The sequence below is a fragment of the Schistocerca cancellata genome, chromosome 9 (genome assembly GCF_023864275.1).
Source record: "Schistocerca cancellata isolate TAMUIC-IGC-003103 chromosome 9, iqSchCanc2.1, whole genome shotgun sequence".
Taxonomy (NCBI): Eukaryota; Metazoa; Arthropoda; class Insecta; order Orthoptera; family Acrididae; genus Schistocerca; species Schistocerca cancellata.
The window spans coordinates 140,306,649-140,330,147 of record NC_064634.1 but is presented as its reverse complement, the minus strand read 5'-3'; the positions used below and the strand labels follow the sequence as shown (position 1 = coordinate 140,330,147).

General features: G+C 43.5%; 1 protein-coding gene across 1 annotated transcript in view; it reads right to left on the bottom strand.

Annotated features, from left to right (window-relative positions):
* Positions 1-315: 315 nt before the first annotated feature.
* The window catches only part of LOC126101234 (protein lethal(3)malignant blood neoplasm 1), a 151,964-nt gene continuing 128,780 nt past the window's right edge, over positions 316-23,499 (bottom strand). Inside the window, exon 7 of the mRNA XM_049911923.1 lies at positions 316-3,110. Within this exon, the coding sequence (XP_049767880.1) occupies positions 2,870-3,110 (241 nt within the window). The 3' untranslated portion in view covers positions 316-2,869. The remainder of the gene's footprint in view (positions 3,111-23,499) is intronic.

Below are 23,499 nucleotides of genomic sequence, written 5' to 3'. Positions count from 1 at the left end.
TTGTCCTTATTCTGAATTTTTTGCAGCGTACATTCGTCGCCAGGGTGAAAGAACCATCCTGAAACCAATCATCGCGGTCTGGCTAACACATACTACACGAGAGCACATTTTTGAAGAGGGTAGGAGAGATTCTGTGCAATTTGGTAATTCGGTAATGTTACTGGTACTGAATCCTTGAAACGTTTCATGAGGCGTGCCTGAGTTCTTCAGTGATTAAGAACCTTGTCGGCCAATGGTTAAGTTTACGATTCGAAACCCGACGCGGTTCACGGTTTTCGCATCTTGTAAAGTTTCATTACAGCATGAACACTCTCTCTCTCCCTCTATCTATCTATCTATCTATCTATCTCTCTCTCTCTCTCTCTCTCTCTCTCTCTCTCTCACACACACACACACACACACACACACACACACACACTCCTGCAAGGTGAAAGATTCATTGTGGAGCAACGCAGTGGTAAACATATGAAATTAAGAGGAAGTAACGTGTACTCTAGCAATGCTCATTGAGTTTCTGAGAAAATGTTTTGACAGTATGGTGATATTCGAATGGTAATACAGCAAGAAAGTGAGAGAGTGGAGACATTGGGTTCGTCGATGGAATGGAAGGTGGTGAGATGAGTTAGCTGTAAGTATAGAAGTGGACTATGAAGAGAAGGTAATCCGTGCATTTGATACCTGGTAATACAGAAGGAAGCTGAAAATAGCCGGTCTGGTAAGTTAGTTACTGTAGACCACGGAAGTAGCTATAGGGAGCTCAACGCGGATGCACACCATCGTATACCCTCATTAGCAGGTGGAAAGGAACGCGCCAAGACAAAACAAGTTGGACGTCCATGAAAGAGGTTGCTCGACGAGATTAAAGAAGGCGTTGAAGGGGAAGTAAAGACAATAAGATGCCGTGGTGAGAAAGGAAAGCTAGCAATAGTAGGAGGTGGAGGCAAATTGCTTAGGTAACATCCTACCTGGGCAGCTGAAAGCAGCCCCGATGATTATGACGATGATGAAGATGGTGATGTAGTTATGATGATGATGAGGTAATAAATGTGTGGATTCTGCGCAAAATCGACGAGGATAGGACTATATGGAAAAAAATATAACTAGAACGAGAATGTTAGGGCATGGAATAATTTGCATGTTAGTAGAGCGGACAACAGAGGGAAAATTATAGGGAGGGACAGAGATTCGAATATATACAAGAAATAATTCAGTATATTAGTTGTAACTGCTACTAAGTGACGAAGAGTCTGTCAAAGAAGGAGGAGGTGTAGAGAATTGCACGAAACCAGTCACAAGACTGATATCAAAGTCATTATACGAAGGGTATTCATGAAGTTTCGTAATTAAATATTTGCTTGTTTGAAGGTACGCTCCGCACCACTGTAGTCTATCACCCCAGAGCAGGCTAAACCAAATGGCGCAGACCATTGATTCAGTGGAGTATAGCGTGGTAATTCGTTTTCGACAGCAGCAGAAATGTTTCATTGTCTTAGGCCAATCCAGACACCTGCGGAAATATTGACGCAATTTTTCTGTTGCAGTGTTATTTCGCTTCAAATGCCGTAAACGAACTATCGCACGATTCTCCACTATATCAATGTGCTGCGCAGTTATGTTTTGCTTACACTACGCGTCCTAGGGTACTGTGGCGCCGAGATTTCGATGTATCAGGATAACACACGCGCAGTTGCAAACAAAGAATAATTAATTGCCTAACTTTACCTTCCGAAGTGATGACTAAACCTTTATGATAATTAGTCATGTTATGGCGTGTGATATACTGTGTAATATGGTTGAACAACAACCGTTAGAAATACTGGTGATAAACAGAAAAAAACAATGAGAAGTTGTGGTATTCTACAGGATGCTTCAGAATTCATTTTACACACTTCTAGAGGTTGTAGAGGGGACTTAATAGTTCAAGTTTCACATGGGTACCCACGTCCGGAAACGTCACCCAACGACGCTACAGAGTGTCAAAGTTAAACACGCAAGCGCCTGTAAATGTATCCCTGCACAGAATGATTCTGTGATGCTGTTACAAACTTTCTAGGACGACGGAGAAGGAAAAATGTATCACTTTGATGTGAGAGTCCCTGTACAGGAAACGAACGCGTCGAAAGTTATAGGGGAAAACCTTTTTGATACCTCTGTCAATGTAATACATGTACTTGTACTATTGTTGCGAAGATTGTAGGGTAGGTAACCTTCCTAGGTAGTAGTATGGACCAAAAGAAGAAATACCTCCAGTAGACATGAGGTCAAAAATGCATTCCGTAAGAGTTATGAGCACTTGTTCAAAAGAGGAGAGGTATTTCACAGTCGCGAAGATGAACAAGTTCTCATAGGTTCTCAGATATAAATTTCAATGACCACGTTTACTGGATATTTCTTCCCTGTTTTGGTCCATGCTACTACCTTTGAAAGTGGTCTAGTCTATAATCTTAACAACAACAGTAACTGTACATGTGTTTCCAGAGGTATCAGAATGATTTTCCCTTATATCTTACGACCCTTACCTCAGACTGATACATTTATACTTCCACATCATCCTAAAAAGTTTGTTACATCATCACCGAATCACTATGTACGTACACACATTTACAGGTGCCGGGGTCTATAACTTTGACGTTTCCGGACATGAGTTCCTAGGTAAAACTTGATCTACTATGTTTCCTTCAGAACTTCTAGAAGTGTATAACATAAATTGTGCAACATCCCCTGTAAATGGTGGGACGATTCACTAAAGTAGAAATGCGTGCAGACAGAACGCATCTGCAATTTTAATGTAGCTACGGTGAAGCGGTTGTATGGATCGCTGTCTGAGGCAGCGTGTCTTGCAGTGAGAGTGGCTGCTTGGAGATGGCGTTCAGTAGAGCCACTCGAACTTGTATCCGAGCAGCGGCGCGTTGCGCTCGTCCTCCTCGGTGTGGGTCTGGTCGGGCCGCAGGTCGACCAGCGTGATGTTGGGCTGGTAGCCGAATTCGTTGGCCAGGTACTTGACTTTGCGGCCGACGCCGTCACGGCCGTCCGCGAAGTAGCCGCCCACCTTGTTGCCGCTGCGGTAGCCCTCCTCGTTGTGGCCGTGGTACGGCAGCGTGTAGTTGAACCTGCAGCACATAAGAACACCCGTACAGCGCAGTGGCACGTCACAACTTAACAGATGCCGTAAATTATCTGAGTCAAATAACTTATACACTACTGGCTATTAAAATTGCCACACCACGAAGATGACGTGCTACAGACGCGAAATTTAACAGACAGGAAGAACATGCTGTGATATGCAAATGATTAGCTGTTCAGAGCATTCACACAAGGTTGGCGCCGGTGGCGACACCTACAACGTGCTGACATGAAGAAAGTTTCCAACCGATTTCTCATACACAAACAGCAGGTGACCGGCGTTGCCTGGTGAAACGTTGTTGCGATGCCACGTGTAAGTAGCAGTAATGCCTACCATCACGTTTCCAACTTTAATAAAGGTCGGATTGTAGCCTATCGCGATTGCGGTTTATCGTATCGCGACATTGCTGCTCGCGTTGGTCGAGATCCAATGACTGTTAGCAGAATATGGAATCGGTGGGTTCAGGAGGGTAATACGGAACGCCATGACGGATCCCAACGGCCTCATATCATTAGCAGTCGAGATGATAGGCATCTTATCCGCATGGCTGTAACGGATCTTGCAGCCACGTCTCGATCCCTGAGTCAACAGATGGGGACGTTTGCAAGACAACAACCATCTGCACGAACAGTTCGACGACGTTTGCAGCAGCATGGACTATCAGGTCAGAGACCGTGGTTGCGGTTACCCTTGACGCTGCATCACATACCGGAGCGCCTGCGGTGGTGTACTCGATGACGAACCTGGGTGCACGAATGGCAAAACGTTATTCTTTCGGATGAATCCAGGTTCTGTTTACATCATCATCATGATCGCTTCCGTGTCTGGCGACATCTCGGTAAACGCACATTAGAAGCGTTTATTCGTCATCGCCATACTGGCGTATCACCTGGCGTGATGGTATTGGGTTCCATTGGTTACACGTCTCGGTCACCTCTTCTTTGCACTGACGGCACTTTGAAGAGTGGACGCTACATTTCAGATGTGTTACGACCCGTGGCTCTACCCTTCATTCGATTCCTGCGAAACCCTACATTTCAGCAGGATAATGCTCGACCGCATGTTGCAGGTCCTGTACGGGCCTTTCTGGATACAGAAAATGTTCGAATGCTGCCCTGGCCAGCACATTCTCCAGATCTCTCACCAATTGAAAACGTCTGGTCAATGGTGGCCGAGCAACTGTCTCGTCACAATACGCCAGTCACAACTCTTAATGAACTGCGGTATCGCGTTGAAGCTGCATGGGCAGCTGTACCTGTACACGCCATCCAAGCTCTGTCTGACTCAATGCCCAGGCGTATCAAGGCCGTTATTACGGCCAGAGGTGGTTGTTCTGGGTACTAATTTCTCAGGATCTATGCACCCAAATTGCATGAAAATGTAATATCATGTCAGTTCTAGTATAATATATTTGTCCAATGATACCCGTTTATCATCTGCACTATTTCTTGGTGTAGCAATTTCATTGGTCAGTATTGTATTTAAGAAAAAATCCACGTTCTTTCATGAAAGAATTTTCACTTTGCAGCGGAATGATCGCTGATTTGAACCTTCCCAGGAGATTGTTATTCACGAGGAACCTTTTATTACGCGGTTAAATGCTCAACAGACTGACCTGTCCAGCCAGCCCTAATGCTGATCCGGCGAAATGTTTTAATCGGGCGGGAATTGCAATTCCGAATTTGTACAGGAGATAGTACGAGAGGGCCGGACATATTGGCCAGCGTGGGCATGTGGATCATTTGAATATTTTAGTCCATACAGTGCTGCAATCGCATGATATCTGCATGAAACGCCTCAGTTAAGTATAGTCATTTAAAGGAACTGGGACACCACTTTGTCTCGTAGTTGCGATTTATGTGGTTGTGAAACCTCACTTTATGTAAAAAAGATTAGGTTCCGTGTTATGGCCCTTGACGGGGCGAACGGGTCCGACCTGTCACCGCATCATCCCTGCCACTGGCGTAACTGGACGCGGTATGGTGGGGCATTTGGCTACCACAGCTCTCACCCGGTCGTTGTCGGGTTTCTTGATCTTGGAACCGCTAGTAACCGGTCGAGTAGTTCTTCAGTTGGCCTCACGAGGCTAAGTGAACCCCTTACTAATCTCCCCCCCCCCCCAAGCAAACTTCCCTGTCAGTACCGGGAATCGAACCTGGATCTTCATCGCCATCAGCCGTGTTGACCACTCAGTTACAGCGGCGGACTTTACATTATGTAAGTATTACAAATTTACATTAGTTAGCTTTTGAGAGTAGTTAATGATCGAAAAACTTCATCGCCAACTAACAACAACTCTTGTGGACCGGTGTCTAGGCAGACAAAACTGCCAGCCAATGTCCAGTATAGTCGCCCTGAACAAATTCTTTCTTCTACCATTTTTGGTGTCATTTATGGGAACTTCTTATCATCAGATTCGACAGCAAACGAAAGACAGCAGCGACGGTTCTGGTATAAATGCCAACGTCACAATGAGCAGATGAAAAGATAGAGAAGGTATATGAGGATACTGAACGTGTAACTCAGTGTGTAAGAGGCGATGAAGATCTAATAGCCGTGGAAGATTCGAACACGAGTACAGCTGAAGGAACAGAAGAAAGTGTTCCCGGGGAATATGGGATTATCAGCAAGAATGAGAGAGGAAAAGACTAATTGAGTTCTGCAAAAAATTTCAGCTAGTAATAGCGAATACTTCGTTCAAGAATCACAAGAGGAGGAGATATACTTGGAAAAGACAGGGAAACACGGATAGTTTCCAGATGAATTAAATCATGGCTAGGCAGAGAGTCCGAAAACAGATATTTAATTGAAAGGTATATCCGGCGCAAATATACATCATATCACAATTTAACTATAATGGAAGTAGACTGAAGTTCAAGAGAATCGACCGAAGAAACGGAGATGGAAGGAAGTGGGACCGTGAAGTACTGTACAGTGACGAAATGTGTTTTAAGATCGCTAAGTATACGGATACTGTAATTAGGAACACCAGAGTAGGCCATCTCCATAAAGGGCAGTAACAGATGCAGGACAGACAAACGTAGATACAACGAACGTAATTTCGAAGAAACCTCGGGCAACGGATAAAATACTTCCAATGATCGACGAAGGAAGTAGTTACAAAAGTGCCCAGGGACATACAGGAAAACAGCAATATAAATCCCTTAGAAATGAAATAAATAGCTAGTGCAGGGCAGCCAGGCCGAAATGGCTGGAGGAAAGATGGGAAGAAATCGAAAAAAAAGACCTTCGGGAGAACTGACTCAGCGTACAGAAAAGTCAAAACAACTTTCGGTAAATTAGAAGCAAGGGTGGTAACAGCAAAATTGCGGTGAGAATTCCACTATTAAACGCAAAAGAGACAGCGGACAATGGGAAGAGTACACTGAAGGCCTCTATGAGGAAGGACAACTTGACGTGAGAAGAGAGGAAATTAGAGTTGATATAGGTGACAGAGGTGATTCAGTATGAGTCATAACTTACAACTCTGGAAGACTTCAGATCAAATCAGGTAGAAGGTATAGATAACATTATATCTAAATTTCTAACATCACTGGGAGAAGTGACAAGCATACTACTGTTTAAGTTGGTGTGTAGACTCTATGAACCTGGTCACGTCACCATCAAACTTCCGAAAAAAATATAATCCATATAATGCTGAAGATAATAATGGCAGGTAAGTGCAAAACTAATGCACAATCAGCTTAACTGCACATGCATCTAAGCTACTGACAAAGGTAAAATACAGAAGAATGGTAAAGAAAAGTGGGGGTCCGTTAGACGAAGAATAATTTGGCTTCAGGAAAGTAAAGACAATAAAGAGGTAGTCCTGACGTCTGGATTGATAAGGGAAGCAGGAATGAAGAAAAACCAAGAAACACTCATAGGATTCGTAGACCTAGAAAAGCGTTCGATACTATAAATTGGCGCAAGATGTTCGGAATTCTCACGACAATGGGAGTAAGCTATAGGGAAAGACGGGTAATATACTGTACAATGTGTACAAGAACCAAGATGGAACAAAAAGACTGGAAGACCAAGAACGAAATGCTCCTATGAAAAAGGATGCGAAACAAGGATGTAGTCTTTCACTCTTTTCTTTTCTATCTGTGCATCGAAGAATCAATAACGGAAATAAAAAAAAAATAAAAAATGATTCAAGACTGGATTAAAATTCAGGGTGGAAAGACAGCAATGCCAAGATTCGCTAATGACATTATTATCTGCGGTGAAAGTGAAGAAGAATTACACGATCTGTTGAATGGAATGAACGGTGTAATGAGTACAAAATATGGATTGGGAGTAAACCGGGAAATGATAAACTTAATGAGATGTAGCCGAAATGAGAATACCGAGAAATTTAATATCAGGATTGCTGACCACGAAGGTGATGAAGTTAAGGAATTCTGCTACCTTGGAAGCAAAATTACTCATTTCGGACGAAACAACGAGGACACATACAGCAGACAACCAGAAGCAAAGAGGGCGTTCCTGGCCAACTGAAATCTGATGGTATTACAATTTGAGGACGAAATTTCTGAGAATATATGTTTGGAGCACAGTATTGTATGGTAGTGAATCATGGACTGTGGAAAAACCGGAAAAGAAGAGGATCGAAGCGTTTGAGTAGTGACGCTATAGAAGAATGTTGAAAATTGGATGGGCGGATAAGATAAAGAATGAGTTCCTCGCAGAATCGACGAAAAAGGAACATATCGAAAACACTGGCAAAGAAAGGGGACAGGATGATAGGGCGTATGTTAACGACATCAGGGAGTGACCTCTATGTACTAGACGGAGCTGAAGAAGGTAAAAACTGTAGAGGAGACAGAGATTTGAATATATCCAAGACGTAGTGGAGCACATCGGGTGTATGTGCTACTCTGAGATTGAGAGTCATAATAAATGATGATAATATTTGTGATTAATAATAAACGTAATATTTACGCAGTGTATTTAACAACAATCCGTATCAAATACCGAAAAAATTATTTAAATTTTGCAAACATCTATGGTGTACAAATATAAGTGCAAAGGATCATGCCAGCCGCGCTGCCCAAATGTCACGTAGAGAACAACACAGGCAGTGGAGCATAGCATGGCATTTGGAACTGGTGCAAATACATATCGAATGCTGATATAAGTTGAAGAAGAGATGTTGTTTACGAAAAATCGACCTGCAACAAAACACGAAGGTATTTGGAGGTTGCCAGTCCATTCTTAACTCAAACAAGAAAAGGAAATTGATGTGACCCCAGAGTCGTAACTCCTGCCAGGTAGACTTCCCTCCTGCAGCAGACGGTGAACGGGTCAGCATACACGGTCAGGCGAAACCAGAAAGTTTGTAAATTTTAGCGAACGTCTGCAGAGGTCACTAACAGGGCGGAACTATGTTTCACTCATTACGAGAAACAAATAGTGCGAAACTGTGACATTATGGTTTAAACGGAAGAGTTTCTACGAGAGTGTTCCTGCAGGATTTCTTGGAAAGTGTTCCGATCAACGCGGCTCAACCTGACCAGTCCGAAGAAAATCTGCTGCTGTTAAAGATTGTCTACGTCGGATACACTGAATTGTGTACCAAATTGAGTCAGGCTCAAAGCTGGACTGTCACGGGCTAGTAATGATGTACAACGATCTGTTGAAGTTGAGTAGTTCTGTGTCATTGAATAAATGTACCTTCGAAAAAAAATTGTAGTCGTTTCAATATTTGTGCGTTACGTATGGGTGAATGATGTTTCGTTGGGATTATCAACCCTGTGTACACTGACAAAAGGGACATCTCACATCTCAGTGCTTGTTGCCAACATGTATGTTTGGCGACGAAACAAAGTTACAAGAGTAAGTTTCGATTATTTCCTATTGTTGGAGACAACATGTTTCGGCCTGACAGATAAAAATCTGCAATGCGCAGGGTTTAAACTGCTCTAGAATAACCTTCCTCATAATTTGACCAAAGAGACCAAAATGTCTGGAAAGTGGAGGGTTTGTGGTACCTTGAAAAGGTTTCCAATATTGGGGTTGAGGTAAAGCGTCCAGAATGTGCAATGTGGGCCCATCAGGAGTGAGCGGTTATTGGTGAAGAGGAAAATGTCTATTTGTGCAAAAACTGCGTCTAAAAGCTTTTAAATCATTTTATTATTTCTCTATAGTAATGTCGAATTTTTCTAGGAAAAAAATAATTGTAGTATATAATTAATGTTTTGCTCTCAACATGTAATTTATACTGCAGACAAAGTCTTGTTTCTTTTTCAAAAGTAAAGCTAGTTTCGTCAATTTATTTAGCTCTTTTGTGCTATTTAGCCACTATGCCAAAAACCGTGGCACAATGGCTGCTTCAGTATTTTTCGGATTATTTATTCAACATCTACATCTCCACACATAGTCCGTAAGCCCCTTCCTCCACTCGGAAATAGAGAGGGAAAAATGATTGTCTGTACTTATGAACCCTAATTTTTCTTATGTTATCTTCGTAGTAGTTACGTAAAATGTACGTTGGCTATCGTAAAATTGTTCTACAGTGAGCTGCAAATGTTGATTTGATTATTTAGGTTCATTACTTTTTCCAACGAGAATGCAAAAAAAAAAAAAATCTATTAGGTATGATAGTCTGACTGTACACAGTGTGATTTGATATTTCTAGTTCAATTACAGGTTCACTAAAAATATGTCGAAACCTATGTGGCCGTTAAATCCCGCCCTTCCTCTACCAAACTCTGCAACCAAATATTGTAATTACAATGAAATGAACACCTCTAGCTGCATACAGGCGTTAGTCAACGGGGACAGTTGCAAACGTGTGCCTTGACGAGGAATCGAACCCGGGATTTCCTGCTCACATGGCAGACGCTCTAGCCATCTGAGCCACCGAGGACACAGAGGATAGTGCGACTGCAGGTACTTATATCTGACACGCCTCCAGTGCGACCACTTTTCCCAAATTATTGTCCCGCACTATATTCATAGTGCCCCTGCCCATTATATTCATTACTCGGACATGTCAGAAAGAACATATACCACCTTCATATATATATAGTTAAGACTCACCGCCCATTTGACCATCTTCTTCTGTGCGGATGCAAAAGCCATTTACAGAATAGGAGCGCCTCTTGAGGATACCACTCAATTTGAATTTGAATACCTCGCGTTTATCATTCAATTTTTTTTCGTTCTTCTGGAAGCGTATTGAAAATGAAACCCGCCCAATAGTGCACACCTTTCGGTACAATGCTTACTGAAATGTTATCCAAGCGCGTATTGTTTTGCCGTCTAGTCTTCAGTGAATGAATGTTGCAGTTTCTTTTGAATGAGTCAATATTATCACCAACAAATCCCATGATGGAAAATATATAGAGGGATGGCAGGGACAGAATTTAGAGACACTTGAACGACAGCCTACACGGAGCTCGCTAACAGACACCGCTGCTCGATCTGACCGTCTATTGCTGACTGAGAATATTCTTGGAGAGTGCACACAGTTGCTCCCAAATATAACACCATGCGAGATAGTAGAGTGAAAGTGGGCAAAGTAGACAAACCTTCGTGTTTCAGTGTAAGAGCCTGTGGAAAACATTCTTACAGTGAAGACAGCACCACTCAGTTCCTGCACAAGATCTTGAACCTGATGATTCCAAACTTCACCGACTATCTGATCACGTTACGACAGTGAAATTTTAGTTTTACGTGAGTTTCGCATCCGAAAGTGTATGCACCGCGTCTTGTTACTATTTTGCAGTAATCTGTTCCTTGAAGTTCAGTGCTGATCTTACTGACTACCCCGTTACCTGCGTCATTTATACCACGTTCAAAGTCTTTCACAATAAAAGTTGCGTCATCTGCAAAGAGAAAAAAATTGACGCATGTATCTCGTTTAATGGCAGGTCGTTGGGATCAAGAATTGCAGCGGATTTAGTTCTGAATCCTGTGGCGCCATTCACTTTAAATGACTACACTCAGATTCACACCTCTTTCCTGTTTGTTAATACTGAAGTACAACACTGCTTCCTACTTTCTAGATATGCAGTAAGCCGTTCATGTATTTTTGCCTAATCCCATAGTGAAAAAGTACTGCACAGTCCAGACAATCAACTGCTCTTGTTAAGTCAAAGAAAATACACTCCTGGAAATTGAAATAAGAACACCGTGAATTCATTGTCCCAGGAAGGGGAAACTTGATTGACACATTCCTGGGGTCAGATACATCACATGATCACACTGACAGAACCACAGGCACATAGACACAGGCAACAGAGCATGCACAATGTCGGCACTAGTACAGTGTATATCCACCTTTCGCAGCAATGCAGGCTGCTATTCTCCCATGGAGACGATCGTAGAGATGCTGGATGTAGTCCTGTGGAACGGCTTGCCATGCCATTTCCACCTGGCGCCTCAGTTGGACCAGCGTTCGTGCTGGACGTGCAGACCGCGTGAGACGACGCTTCATCCAGTCCCAAACATGCTCAATGGGGGACAGATCCGGAGATCTGGCTGGCCAGGGTAGTTGACTTACACCTTCTAGAGCACGTTGGGTGGCACGGGATACATGCGGACGTGCATTGTCCTGTTGGAACAGCAAGTTCCCTTGCCGGTCTAGGAATGGTAGGACGATGGGTTCGATGACGGTTTGGATGGACCGTGCACTATTCAGTGTTCCCTCGACGATCACCAGTGGTGTACGGCCAGTGTAGGAGATCGCTCCCCACACCATGATGCCGGGTGTTGGCCCTGTGTGCCTCGGTCGTATGCAGTCCTGATTGTGGCGCTCACCTGCACGGCGCCAAACACGCATACGACCATCATTGGCACCAAGGCAGAAGCGACTCTCATCGCTGAAGACGAGACGTCTCCATTCGTCCCTCCATTCACGCCTGTCGCGACACCACTGGAGGCGGGCTGCACGATGTTGGGGCGTGAGCGGAAGACGGCCTAACGGTGTGCGGGACCGTAGCCCAGCTTCATGGAGACGGTTGCGAATGGTCCTCGCCGATACCCCAGGAGCAACAGTGTCCCTAATTTGCTGGGAAGTAGCGGTTCGGTCCCCTACGGCACTGCGTAGGATCCTACGGTCTTGGCGTGCATCCGTGCGTCGCTGCGGTCCGGTCCCAGGTCGACGGGCACGTGCACCTTCCGCCGACCACTGGCGACAACATCGATGTACTGTGGAGACCTCACGCCCCACGTGTTGAGCAATTCGGCGGTACGTCCACCCGGCCTCCCGCATGCCCACTATACGCCCTCGCTCAAAGTCCGTCAACTGCACATACGGTTCACGTCCACGCTGTCGCGGCATGCTACCAGTGTTAAAGACTGCGGTGGAGCTCCGTATGCCACGGCAAACTGGCTGACACTGACGGCGGCGGTGCACAAATGCTGCGCAGCTAGCGCCATTCGACGGCCAACACCGCGGTTCCTGGTGTGTCCGCTGTGCCGTGCGTGTGATCATTGCTTGTACAGCCCTCTCGCAGTGTCCGGAGCAAGTATGGTGGGTCTGACACACCGGTGTCAATGTGTTCTTTTTTCCATTTCCAGGAGTGTACGTACTCTCTTAATCTATCGTTAGCGCTGAAAGTGCCGCACACACAAAAGAAGAGGTTGTTTTTTCTGTGGATACTCGTTTGCTGAAGCCAAACTGTGAGCCTGACAGAAAATTATGTATCCTGAGATGTGTTATTACTCTCCTATACAGTGCTTTCTCAAAAACTTTTGAAAACACTGGTAACAAAGAGTTTGGGCTGTAATTGTCTACAGTAACTCTTTCATCCTGTTGAAAACTGGTTTCGCTAACTAGTATTTCAACACATCAAGAAAATGACAACACACATTCACACTACACAGGAGACTGGGTACAAAACTAAGGTACTGTGCACGGATCATAATCCCGCTTGAAATTTCTTCATACTTATGAGAGACTTTTCTCTTTCATCAGGTAACAATTGATTCTGTGCCATCTTCGCTTGTTTGCTGTAGTTGCATGTGATGTAATTATCTCGGAACGAGAGGGCGGGGGGCATAGATTCCAAGAATTTTGAATATTTACCTGTACCAATAAAAATTTTATTTAACTTCGCGACTACTGATCAATGCATATTTTGTATAACTCTGATGGATCACAAACAGTTTCATTCTCACACAACAGACGTATAAAAGGCTGAACACAGGTAATCTGCCTGATACCTTTTTCCACAACTGATAACATAGTTTTAACTTTTTTCTGAGAGATCTCTATTCTCTTCGAGTAGGCCATTGGTTTGACTTCTCTGATCACACAGTCTGCGGCAGAATCCTGTTACCGGGCTCTGAATTCCCTTCATAAACCTCTCTTCCAGACTTGAAGATATTCAGAGTTAATAGCGTTTGCATGAAGATGTCGTAGTACAAGTAGGTCTATTTCTTAACTCTCGTATACTGATAATTTGTAACGTACAGGACATGGTCAAAAATATGAAAATACCAAAAATGATACACATCATCCTGCCTAATAAGGTATAGGAGAAACGGTGGCGTTAGAAACTAAACGATGATGGAGAGAAATAGCAATCACGCTCGTCGAAACGTAGACCACGAACGGTCAATAATATCGAAATATGGTGACTTCGGTGGCCAGGGAAGATGCGACAATTCATCCTGGTGCTCACAAACCAGGGCACTGCCGCTGTGTGAACAGCGTCTTAGAACACAAAATCATCCTTGGGAAAAAGACTGTAGCACAGGATGGACCTGATTAGTCAAAATGATCATACAACACATGGCAGTAACGTGAAATTGTAGTCATGGAGCCGTTGGAGTACCACGTTATGGCTACCGAAATCGAAGCCGAACACTATCATGTTTCACGTTTGGGGCGTAAATAATGTAAAGCAAGACTCATCTGACCAAATCACTTCCTTCCATGGCTCCATAGTCTAGGCTCTATGGCTTCGGCACCATATTTTCCTAATACTAGCATTTGATTCACTGAAAAGCAGGTTTTGGAATTCCAGCTAACCCTGCTGTTCCCTGATTATGGAGCTTTCTTCGTGTTGTTTTGGTGCTGACAGCGTTCACGAATGCAGCACTAGGTTTGCTGAGACTTTTGCAGATGTCCTATTACTTTCATCACAATCCTCTTGAGCGAACGTTCTTCACGGTCACTCAACACACACTTTAGTCCCCACTGAGAGTCAGTGTCCCTTGTTTTTCCTCGTTTTCGATGCGGTGCCTCCTGAAACACCAAACACTTCGGCTACTTTGTTTACAGAATCACGCACCATACAAGCACCATCAATTTTTCCAAGTGACTTAACTACGACATAATCCACTCACCACTACACTGAGCACTGTTCTAACATGACTGAGACTTGCAACGTATTGAGGACGTTGTACAATTGCCGTTAGTGCTGCACTGCAGCAAGCAAGATGGGCTAGCAACTGCATTAATTTTCAAGCATTAATTTCTCGCGCTGTTTTTACATTTTTGTCCACCTCCTGTGTTTCACAGGGTATGCACGTTTATTAATTCGTACCTTAGGAGGGATAAGTTCCCATTTTTAAACGCTAAAGGAAACATTTTTTATTTTGTATTGCAAATTCACAGTATAAAATACAGCAAAAAATTCTTTATCTTCTTTCGATAGTTAAACAACTTTTCTTATTGTGAGTGTTTGTTTCCTATAGCCATAAACTATCACGTAAGTGAATTGATTAGTAGAAGTTTCTTTAAAGAATTTGAGCAGCGAGGTGCTGTCCACCATAAGCTAACAACCTTGATATCTTATCCATAATACCCATAAAGGCCATTACACTACTGGTCGTTAAAATTGTTACACCACCAAGATTACGTGCTACAGACGCGAAATTTAACCGACAGGAAGAAGATGCTGTGATATGCAAATGATTAGTTTTTCAGGGCATTCACACAAGGTTGGCGCCGGTGGCGACACCTACAACGTGCTGACATGAGGAAAGTTTCCAACCGATTTCTCATACACAAACAGCAGTTGACCGACGTTGCCTGGTCAAACGTTGTTGTGATGCCTCGTGTAAGGAGGAGAAATGCGTACCATCACGTTTCCGACTTTGATAAAGGTCGGATTGAAGCCTATCGTCAGTGCGGTTTATCGTATCGCCACATTGCTGCTCGCGTTATTCTGTTAGCAGAATATGGAATCGGTGGGTTCAGGAGGGTAATACGGAACGCCGTGCTGGATCCCAACGGCCTCGTATCACTAGCAGTCGAGATGACAGCCATCTTATCCGCATCGCTGTAACGGAACGTGCAGTCACGTCTCGATCCCTGAGTCAACAGATGGGGACGTTTGCAAGACAACAACCATCTGCACGAACAGTTCGACGACGTTTGCAGCAGCATGGACTATCAGCTCGGAGACTATGGCTGCGTTTACCCTTGAAGCTGCATCACAGACAGGAGCGCCTGAGATGGTGTACTCAACGACGAATCTGGTTGCACGAATGGCAAAATGTCATTTTTTCGGATGAATCCAGGTTCTGTTTACAGCATCATGATGGTCGCATCCGTGTTTGGCGACACCGCGGTGAACGCACATTGGAAGCGTGTATTCGTCATCGTCGTACTGGCGTAACACCCGGCGTGATGGTATGGGGTGTCATTAGTTACACGTCTCGGCCAGCTCTTGTTCGCATTGACGGCACTTTGTACAGTGGACGTTACATTTTAGATGTGCTACGACTCGTGGCTCTACTCTTCATTCGATCCCTGCGAAAGCCTACATTTCAGCAGGATAATTCACGACCGCATGTTGCAGGTACTGTACGGGCCTCTCTGGATACAGAAAATGTTCGACTGCTGCCCTGGCCAGCACATTCTCCCGATTTCTCATCAACTGAAAACGTCAGGACATGGTGGCCGAGCAACTGGCTCGTCACAATACACCAGTCACTACTCTTGATGAACCGTGGTATCGTGTTGAAGCTGCAGCGGCAGCTGTACCTGACACGCCAACCAAGCTCTGTTTGACTCAATGCCCAGGCGTATCAAGGCCGTTATTACGGCCTGAGGTGGTTGTTCTGGGTAGTGATTTCTCAGGATCTATGCACCCAAATTGCATGAAAATGTAATCACATGTCAGTTCTAGTATAATATAATTGTCCAATGAATACCTGTTTATCATCTGCATTTCTTTTTGGTGTAGCAATTTTTTATGGCCAGTAGTGTACATTATGTGCAACACCAAAGGTATATCTTCGTAATGTTTCCAGAATGAGATTTTCACTCTGCAGCGGAGTGTGCTTCATAATGTTGCTACCGTGCAGTGCATGGAATCCCGGTAAGACTGAGGAAGGGACGTATGTGATGACGTAATTTGATTACGCGAGAAATGTAGTAGGGAATATAAAGTGTGCAGCGGCAGGCTGTTTTACGACCAGTCGACGCGACGTGAATGGAGCTGTGTCCGTATGGCGCCGCTCCAACGCGCTGTTTCCGTCTTCTCTAGGCCGCTAACAGACGCCGAAGAGTCACTCGTCTAACGTGGAACTGCAGCCCAGTTCCTCAGACACCTATCTATTATAATACAGGTTCTCCACAGTTTTACGGTTGCTTTTTTTCTTTTTAAATCACCGATCGTTAATGCTGCGATGATTCGTTAGTTTCCTTAGTAAGGCTATCAATGTATTTCTCACACTTTTAAGAATATGGTTTACCACAAGACTAATTTACGAACTGCAGATTTAGTTTGTAAGGCAAGTTGGTATTAACAGAGAGCTAGAATTTTAGTGTGCTTAAAAGTTATACCTGTAATTTCTAGACCCGTAATTTGTTATGGACTGACTTGTGTCTGACTGCGACTCGAATATGGAAAGGACGCACAGTCTTAATCTAGCAAGAAGTTTCAAATTAGCGCACACTCCAATACAGAGTGAAAATTCAATCTGGACTGACGCGTCGTCAAATGGAAGTGTGTAACATTATAATTAATGTTCAAAGAATAATTTATTACTTCAAGTCTCCACTAATTATTGTAAACACTCACAATACAGGTTTCGGCAGAATAACTGTCGTCTTCAGATGTGACAACGACCCACAAACCGTTTCGTCATAATCTGCAGATACTAGTTGCATGCATACAGAACATCGTGAAAATAGTATAAAGTATGTCAATATCGTATGCATACATCTTGCCGTCACCTGCTAAAAGAGAGGTTCTTTCGCATCTGACGGCAGTATCGTTGAATAAATATGCAGGGTGACACTTATTGAGCTATATGAAAGAACCGTACATTAGTTACAAACTACGGTTTGCACTCACTTTATTAAAAATGTAATCGTCACTACAGGTTTTCCGATTTAGGTTATAACATTTTCCATAAGCATGGCGATGATGTCACGCAGAGGAATAGCGAAATTCTGCATGACCCGCTGAGTTGTCGGAACATCGATGCTGCCGATGACCTCCTGAATGGCTGTTTTCGGCTCAGCAATGGTTTTGAGGTTGTTGCTGTACACCTTGTCTTTAATATAGCCCCACAAAAGGGAGTCGCACGTGTTTACATCCGGAGTATATGGCAGCTAATCGAGGCTCATGCCAATGTCCTCTGGGTACCCCAGAGCCGGAATGCGATCCCCAAAGTGCTCCTCCAGGACATCAAACACTCTCCTGCTTCGATGGAGTCGAGTTCCGTCTTTCATGAATCCTGTGCGGCTGGTCCCGGCGGAGGTGCGAGTCCTCCCCCAGGCATGGTTGTGTGTGTGTTTGTCCCTAGGATAATTTAGGTTAAGTAGTGTGTAAGCTTAGGGACTGATGACCTTAGCAGTTAAGTCCCATAAGATTTCACACACATTTGAACTTTTTTTTTTCATGAACCACGTATTGTTGAACTCAGGGTCACTTTGGATAATGGGCATGAAATCATCTTCCAAAACCTTCACGTACCGTTCAGTAGTCACCGTGTCACCAAGGAATATCGCACCGGTTATTCCGTTGCTGCACACTGCACACCACACAGTCACCCGTTCAGGGCGAAGAGACTTCTCGATCACGAAATGCGGATCCTCAGTCCCCTAAATGATCCAAATTCGCTTATTGACAAAGTTATCCAAATGAAAGTGGACTTCGTCGCTAAACCAAACCGTATGCGCATAGTAATTCCCGTCATTACCAGCGGCCAACCATGCAGTTTGAAGGTCCTAACGCAAACCGTTCAGAATATATGACGATTTTATTTCATATAGTTCAATAAGTGTCAACCCGTAGCCTTATGAAATGCTCATTCATCTCTCTCTGTTGTAAAATGAAAGCAAAGTAAGAGTAAGAAGCCGGTTCTTAACGTATCTTGATACGAAATTCCCGTACGTAATATTATGTTCGATGCCATGCTAAACGAACATGAGTATTTTTAATTATTGCAAAGCTAGCTAGCTTTATTAATAAAACTGTAAATTGTTTAAATCAATTACGTGACTGGAGTGTGTTCCTTTTTTGTTATAATCGATTCGTACCCGGTGTTGTATACCACAGTATGCTGCAAGAGGGTTTATTGCGAAAAATGTTTGACACAGGGAATGACGTTGCGGAGTAGTTTCAATACGTTGGCGCTCGCCCGCAGTATGCTAACAGGGCGGGGCTTGATCTGTAGTTTGCGCCGGCGAGTGTGCCCGAGCGGTTCTAGGCGCTTCAGTCTGGAACCGTGCGAACGCTGCGGTCGCAGGTTCGAATCCTGCCTCGGGCATGATGTGTGTGATGTCTTTAGGTTATTTAGGTTTAAGTAGTTCTAACTTCTAGGGCCTGAAGACCTCAGATGTTAACTCCCATAGTGCTCAGAGCCATTTGAACCATTTTTTGATCTGTGGTTTGCAAATCGCTTTCCCGTTGGGAGTTCTAGTTAGCTTCTTTTCTTAGTTATAAGAAAATCGAAAAGCCAGTATCCAGAAGATCTTCCAACAAATTCCTTTGGGTACTATAAAAATGTTTCGAGACCGTAATTAGTATTTTCCACTACGTATGCAACGTAATGGAGAATGTTTTTAGCAAACTGTTTAACGGCATTTTGTTATTCTATAATACGTTTCTTGCTATTTTACAGTGATAATAGGTCACCATTGTCTTCCTTGTTGTAACCCTGGGAAGTTGGGTACCTTTCTGTTATTTCGTTTTGTCATTGATTATTAAATTTTATTGAAATTTTGATGATATAAATGATGAGAATTCAGATCTATTGGTCAGATAACTAGGCTGTCTAGAAGCCTCGAGGCAAGATATGCTGCTAATCTAGAGTCACGTCACCTTCAACAGGCATTCTGTCGTGGATGTAAAGTCACAAGATGAGGCACTTTGTGTCCACGTACAGGAAGGTGCTGTGGATATCACTGTTCATGCAAGCCTCAGTTCTGTAGTTAACACAGGTCATAAATTCGCAATTTCTCCACACAGCAGCCGTCTGCACTAACGTTGCCTCACATTTGCCCAATTTGTAACTGTTGGAGTATCCATCTTTTTCTTTCCTTGCTACGTACAGCTAGATAAATAAATCCGCAGGTTTCCTTAAAGTGAATAATTTATTTAATAACCACCGCTCGATCCATAAGGGTTCTTGAACTTGTTTCGCCCCCTACACAGAATTGTCCTGACTCTCACCCTAAGTGATGTCAGTACTTTATTTACTCTTTCCAATCGCTATCTGTGGCTGTGTTGTACCATCAGGATGTGATTTTCTTGCGTTACACTGAAAGGTCTCCAAAAGCGGAAGAGTTGCTCCGAAAATGAAGCACTGAACTTTAGCATTATTCACAAACGTTTTTTGTATACGTTGAATAGGCGTCCAATGGTGTGAGGCAAACCAACAACGAAACTTACCAACCGAAAATATGCAACAGATTCATAAACTGTTTTCGACAGAAAAAATACTAATTGATATATCGCTAATTAGGGAGATTTTCTGGTCGAATAATTTATATTTCAGAAAGTGAAGGTACGTGCTCTGAAAGACAGTTGGTGGGCAAATAAAGCAAATGAAATACAGTTATATGCCGACACACACCAAACGGGCAGATTCTTTGAATCCCTGAAAACTATCTTTGGTCCAAGAGTTGGGAAGATAGCACCAGTCTATAACAAAGATAAAAGCTGTCGGCTGACGCAACAGAGTGACATCCTGTCTCGGTGGGCGGAACATTTTAATGACGTTCTTAATCCCGACCATCAGACAACCGATATTCCATACATAGAAGCACTTGAAGACCTGCCAGTTGAGGAACAACTTGCGGATGCCCCTTCCTACGATGAATTCATTTCAGCACTGGCTAAGCTGAAAAATGACAAAACAGCAGGATTAGATAACTTGCCATCAGAGCTATATAAATATGGGAGGCCAAACATCAAGAAACCATTGTTTGCTCTGATCTTAAGGATTTGGGAGTATGAAATGATTCCACAAGACTGGAAAGATGCTTGTATTTCCAAGATCTATAAAGGCAAGAGTGACATATCAGACTGCAGCTCCCACAGGGGCATTTCTCTTCTCTCAGCAGCAGGAAAAGTCCTTGCCCACATAATTAACACCCGGTTAACACACTTTGCAGAAAAACTGCTACCAGAGACCCAGTGTGGCTTTCGCCCAAACAGAGGCACAGTGGATGCCATATTTGTTGTCAAACAAATGCAAGAGAAAAGCTTAGAGCAACATCGGCCTTTGTTCATGTGCTTTGTAGACCTGGAAAAAGCTTTTGATCGTGTCCCACGGGAAGCTCTCTGGATCATATTAAAGAAAACTGGGTGCCCTGACAAAATTGTCAGTTTGATTCGGCAGTTTCATGAAAACATGATGGCAAAAATCCGCCATGAGGACAAGCTCTCGGAACAGTTTCCCGTGACATGTGGTGTAAAACAAGGCTGTGTTCTGGCTCCCACACTCTTCTCACTTTACTTCGCAGTTGTTATGAGAGACGCGACCAAAGCCTGTAGTAATCAAATTAGTCTCGACGCAAGGACAGACAAAAGTGTCTTCAACATCTCTCGCCTCAGAACAAAAAGTCGCGTAACCAAACTATCCATATTAGAGATTCTCTACGCGCTAATTCTTGCGAAACTCTTCAGACTTACATAAATCTGCTAAATTCCTCCTGCAGAAGATTTGGCTTAGCCATTAGCATCACTAAGACGCAAGTTCTCAAACAGCCACTTAGAGGTCTTAATGCAGATAACTCCAGTATTGAGATAAATAACAAACCCTTGCAAAATGTGTCAAATTTCAAATACCAGGGAAGCCAAATTAGAAGTGACAACAGCCTGACAACGGAAATCGCAGCGCGTATAGCCAGCGCAGCCTCAGCCTTCGGTAAGCTTAATGACCGAGTATGGAAATCACATGATCTCAAACTACAAACAAAAATTGCAGTCTACAAAGCAGTAGTATTATCCACCTTACTCTATGCCTCGGAAACCTGGTGCTGTTACAAAGCTGACATTAAGAAGCTAGATAAATTTCATCTTCGATGTCTGAGATCAATTCTGCGCATCAAATGGGAAGACCGTGTCCCAAACACGGAGATTTTGCGCCGCGTGAAACTGGCTGGTATTGAAGCATTAATAATGAAACATCAACTGAGATGGAGTGGTCACATAGTACGCATGGATGACAGTAGGCTACCTAAAGCGGTGTTCTACTCGCAGCTCTCGTGCGGGAAGAGGAGGAAAGGTGGTCAACACCTGCGATATAAAGACACCATTAAACGCCACCTTGCAGCCTGTGGCATTCCAAGTAACCGTTGGGAGGAGCTAGCATTGTGCCGATCGGAGTGGCTATCAACTGTACATAAGGGCATCGAACAATTCGAGCAAAAGCGTCTAATGAACCTGGATGCTAAAAGAGAGCTCCGAAAATCTCAGCTCAAGCCTGTCTACACGTATACTTACAACTCTGCTGGTCAACTTCACTGTGCTTCATGCAACAGGATATTCAAAGCGAAATTCGGGTTCGCGAGCCACATCCGAGCCTACCACAACAAGGACAGAGAAGACTGACGGAGTCGCTATCGCCGGACACGGCGAGGAGGACATCATCATCATTTCAGAGACACAGATAAAACAGGGCTTTTTTAAGATGAACACACCTCCATTTGACTGTTTGTTGTTTAATTACGGTCCAGGTTTCGACCTTTTACGCCATTTTCAAGTTATTGAGTTTATACGCATGATTAACATATATTGCAGGAGATCAAGTTCAAAATTGTCCATAAATTAAGAATATTCGCTCCACAAGAAATATTTTTATTAATATACGGCTAATCTTGAACTTGATGTCCTGCAGTATACGTTAATAGCATAAACTCAATCACTTTAAAAAGGCATAAAAGGCCCAGAAACTGGGTCGTAATTAGATAAACAATAATACAGTCAAATGTTGGGGTGGTCATTTAAAAATTATTGTACAAGTGTTGCTCCGCAACATCAAAAACAGGACACGGTAACGATTGAATTCCTCATGAACGAATTTTTTCGGCTGAGTGATTAGATAGTCGTGGCAGACATGTATAATATCCAAACAGCAAACTCAGTTACCATCAGGTGCATTGATAAAGAGATCCCTGGAAGCAGTCTTTACTTGTTTCTTAGTCTAAAAGTGACATGGTGAGAGCATGTTGCGACGGTCCGCATATATCGTCCGTCCGTACACCTTCTTTATTCCATCCTACGAAGTACTAAGGCTAGGAAGATATGGAAAAATGTTTGTGGGCGACAGGATTAAGCTACGAGTGGGGGATAAACGTTGTAATAGTATTTTTGAAAAATGTTTTATTGAGATAACGCGCCGCCACATAAAAATTCGAACGGTTAGGGAAAGAAGTACGTGGTCGCTGCAGCGCGTGGGGCGGCGGCATTAGCATGGCAGTGGGTCTGAAGACAGGGAGTCGACGAAAGATTTGAGTTAAACTCTGTTAAGCGCAGTCTTTACATTGTGTAAGTACCATACTTGGGTAATGGCACTTGTTGCGCCAGACCACCTTACTCGAATGAACTTATTGTTAATTTCGACTGCAATTTTTAAACGTTAGCCAGGGACTAAAATGCGCAGTACGTCTACCGTAGGCTATCCGAAAACGTATTCTACTTTATTTTAAAGGAGGACCTTTATTTCAAGAGTATATTTGACTGATAACGTTGAAATGCTATCAGTAACTTACCAATATACGGAGCAATGTAACATTGCGTGAGATTGCTGAAAGAATTATTAATCCCTGGAAAACACAGAGATTCTTTCGACTTCATACTTTTACAAAGGGAAGAACTTTACTCAACACCCAGTCATATGCACCTCTAGGGCCACAAACATACAGTTTAGTCAATTATACGTTCCGCATATTCGAGGATTTTTAGGATTAGTTCCACACTTGATAGAACTTTCACCTGAGCCGAAACATT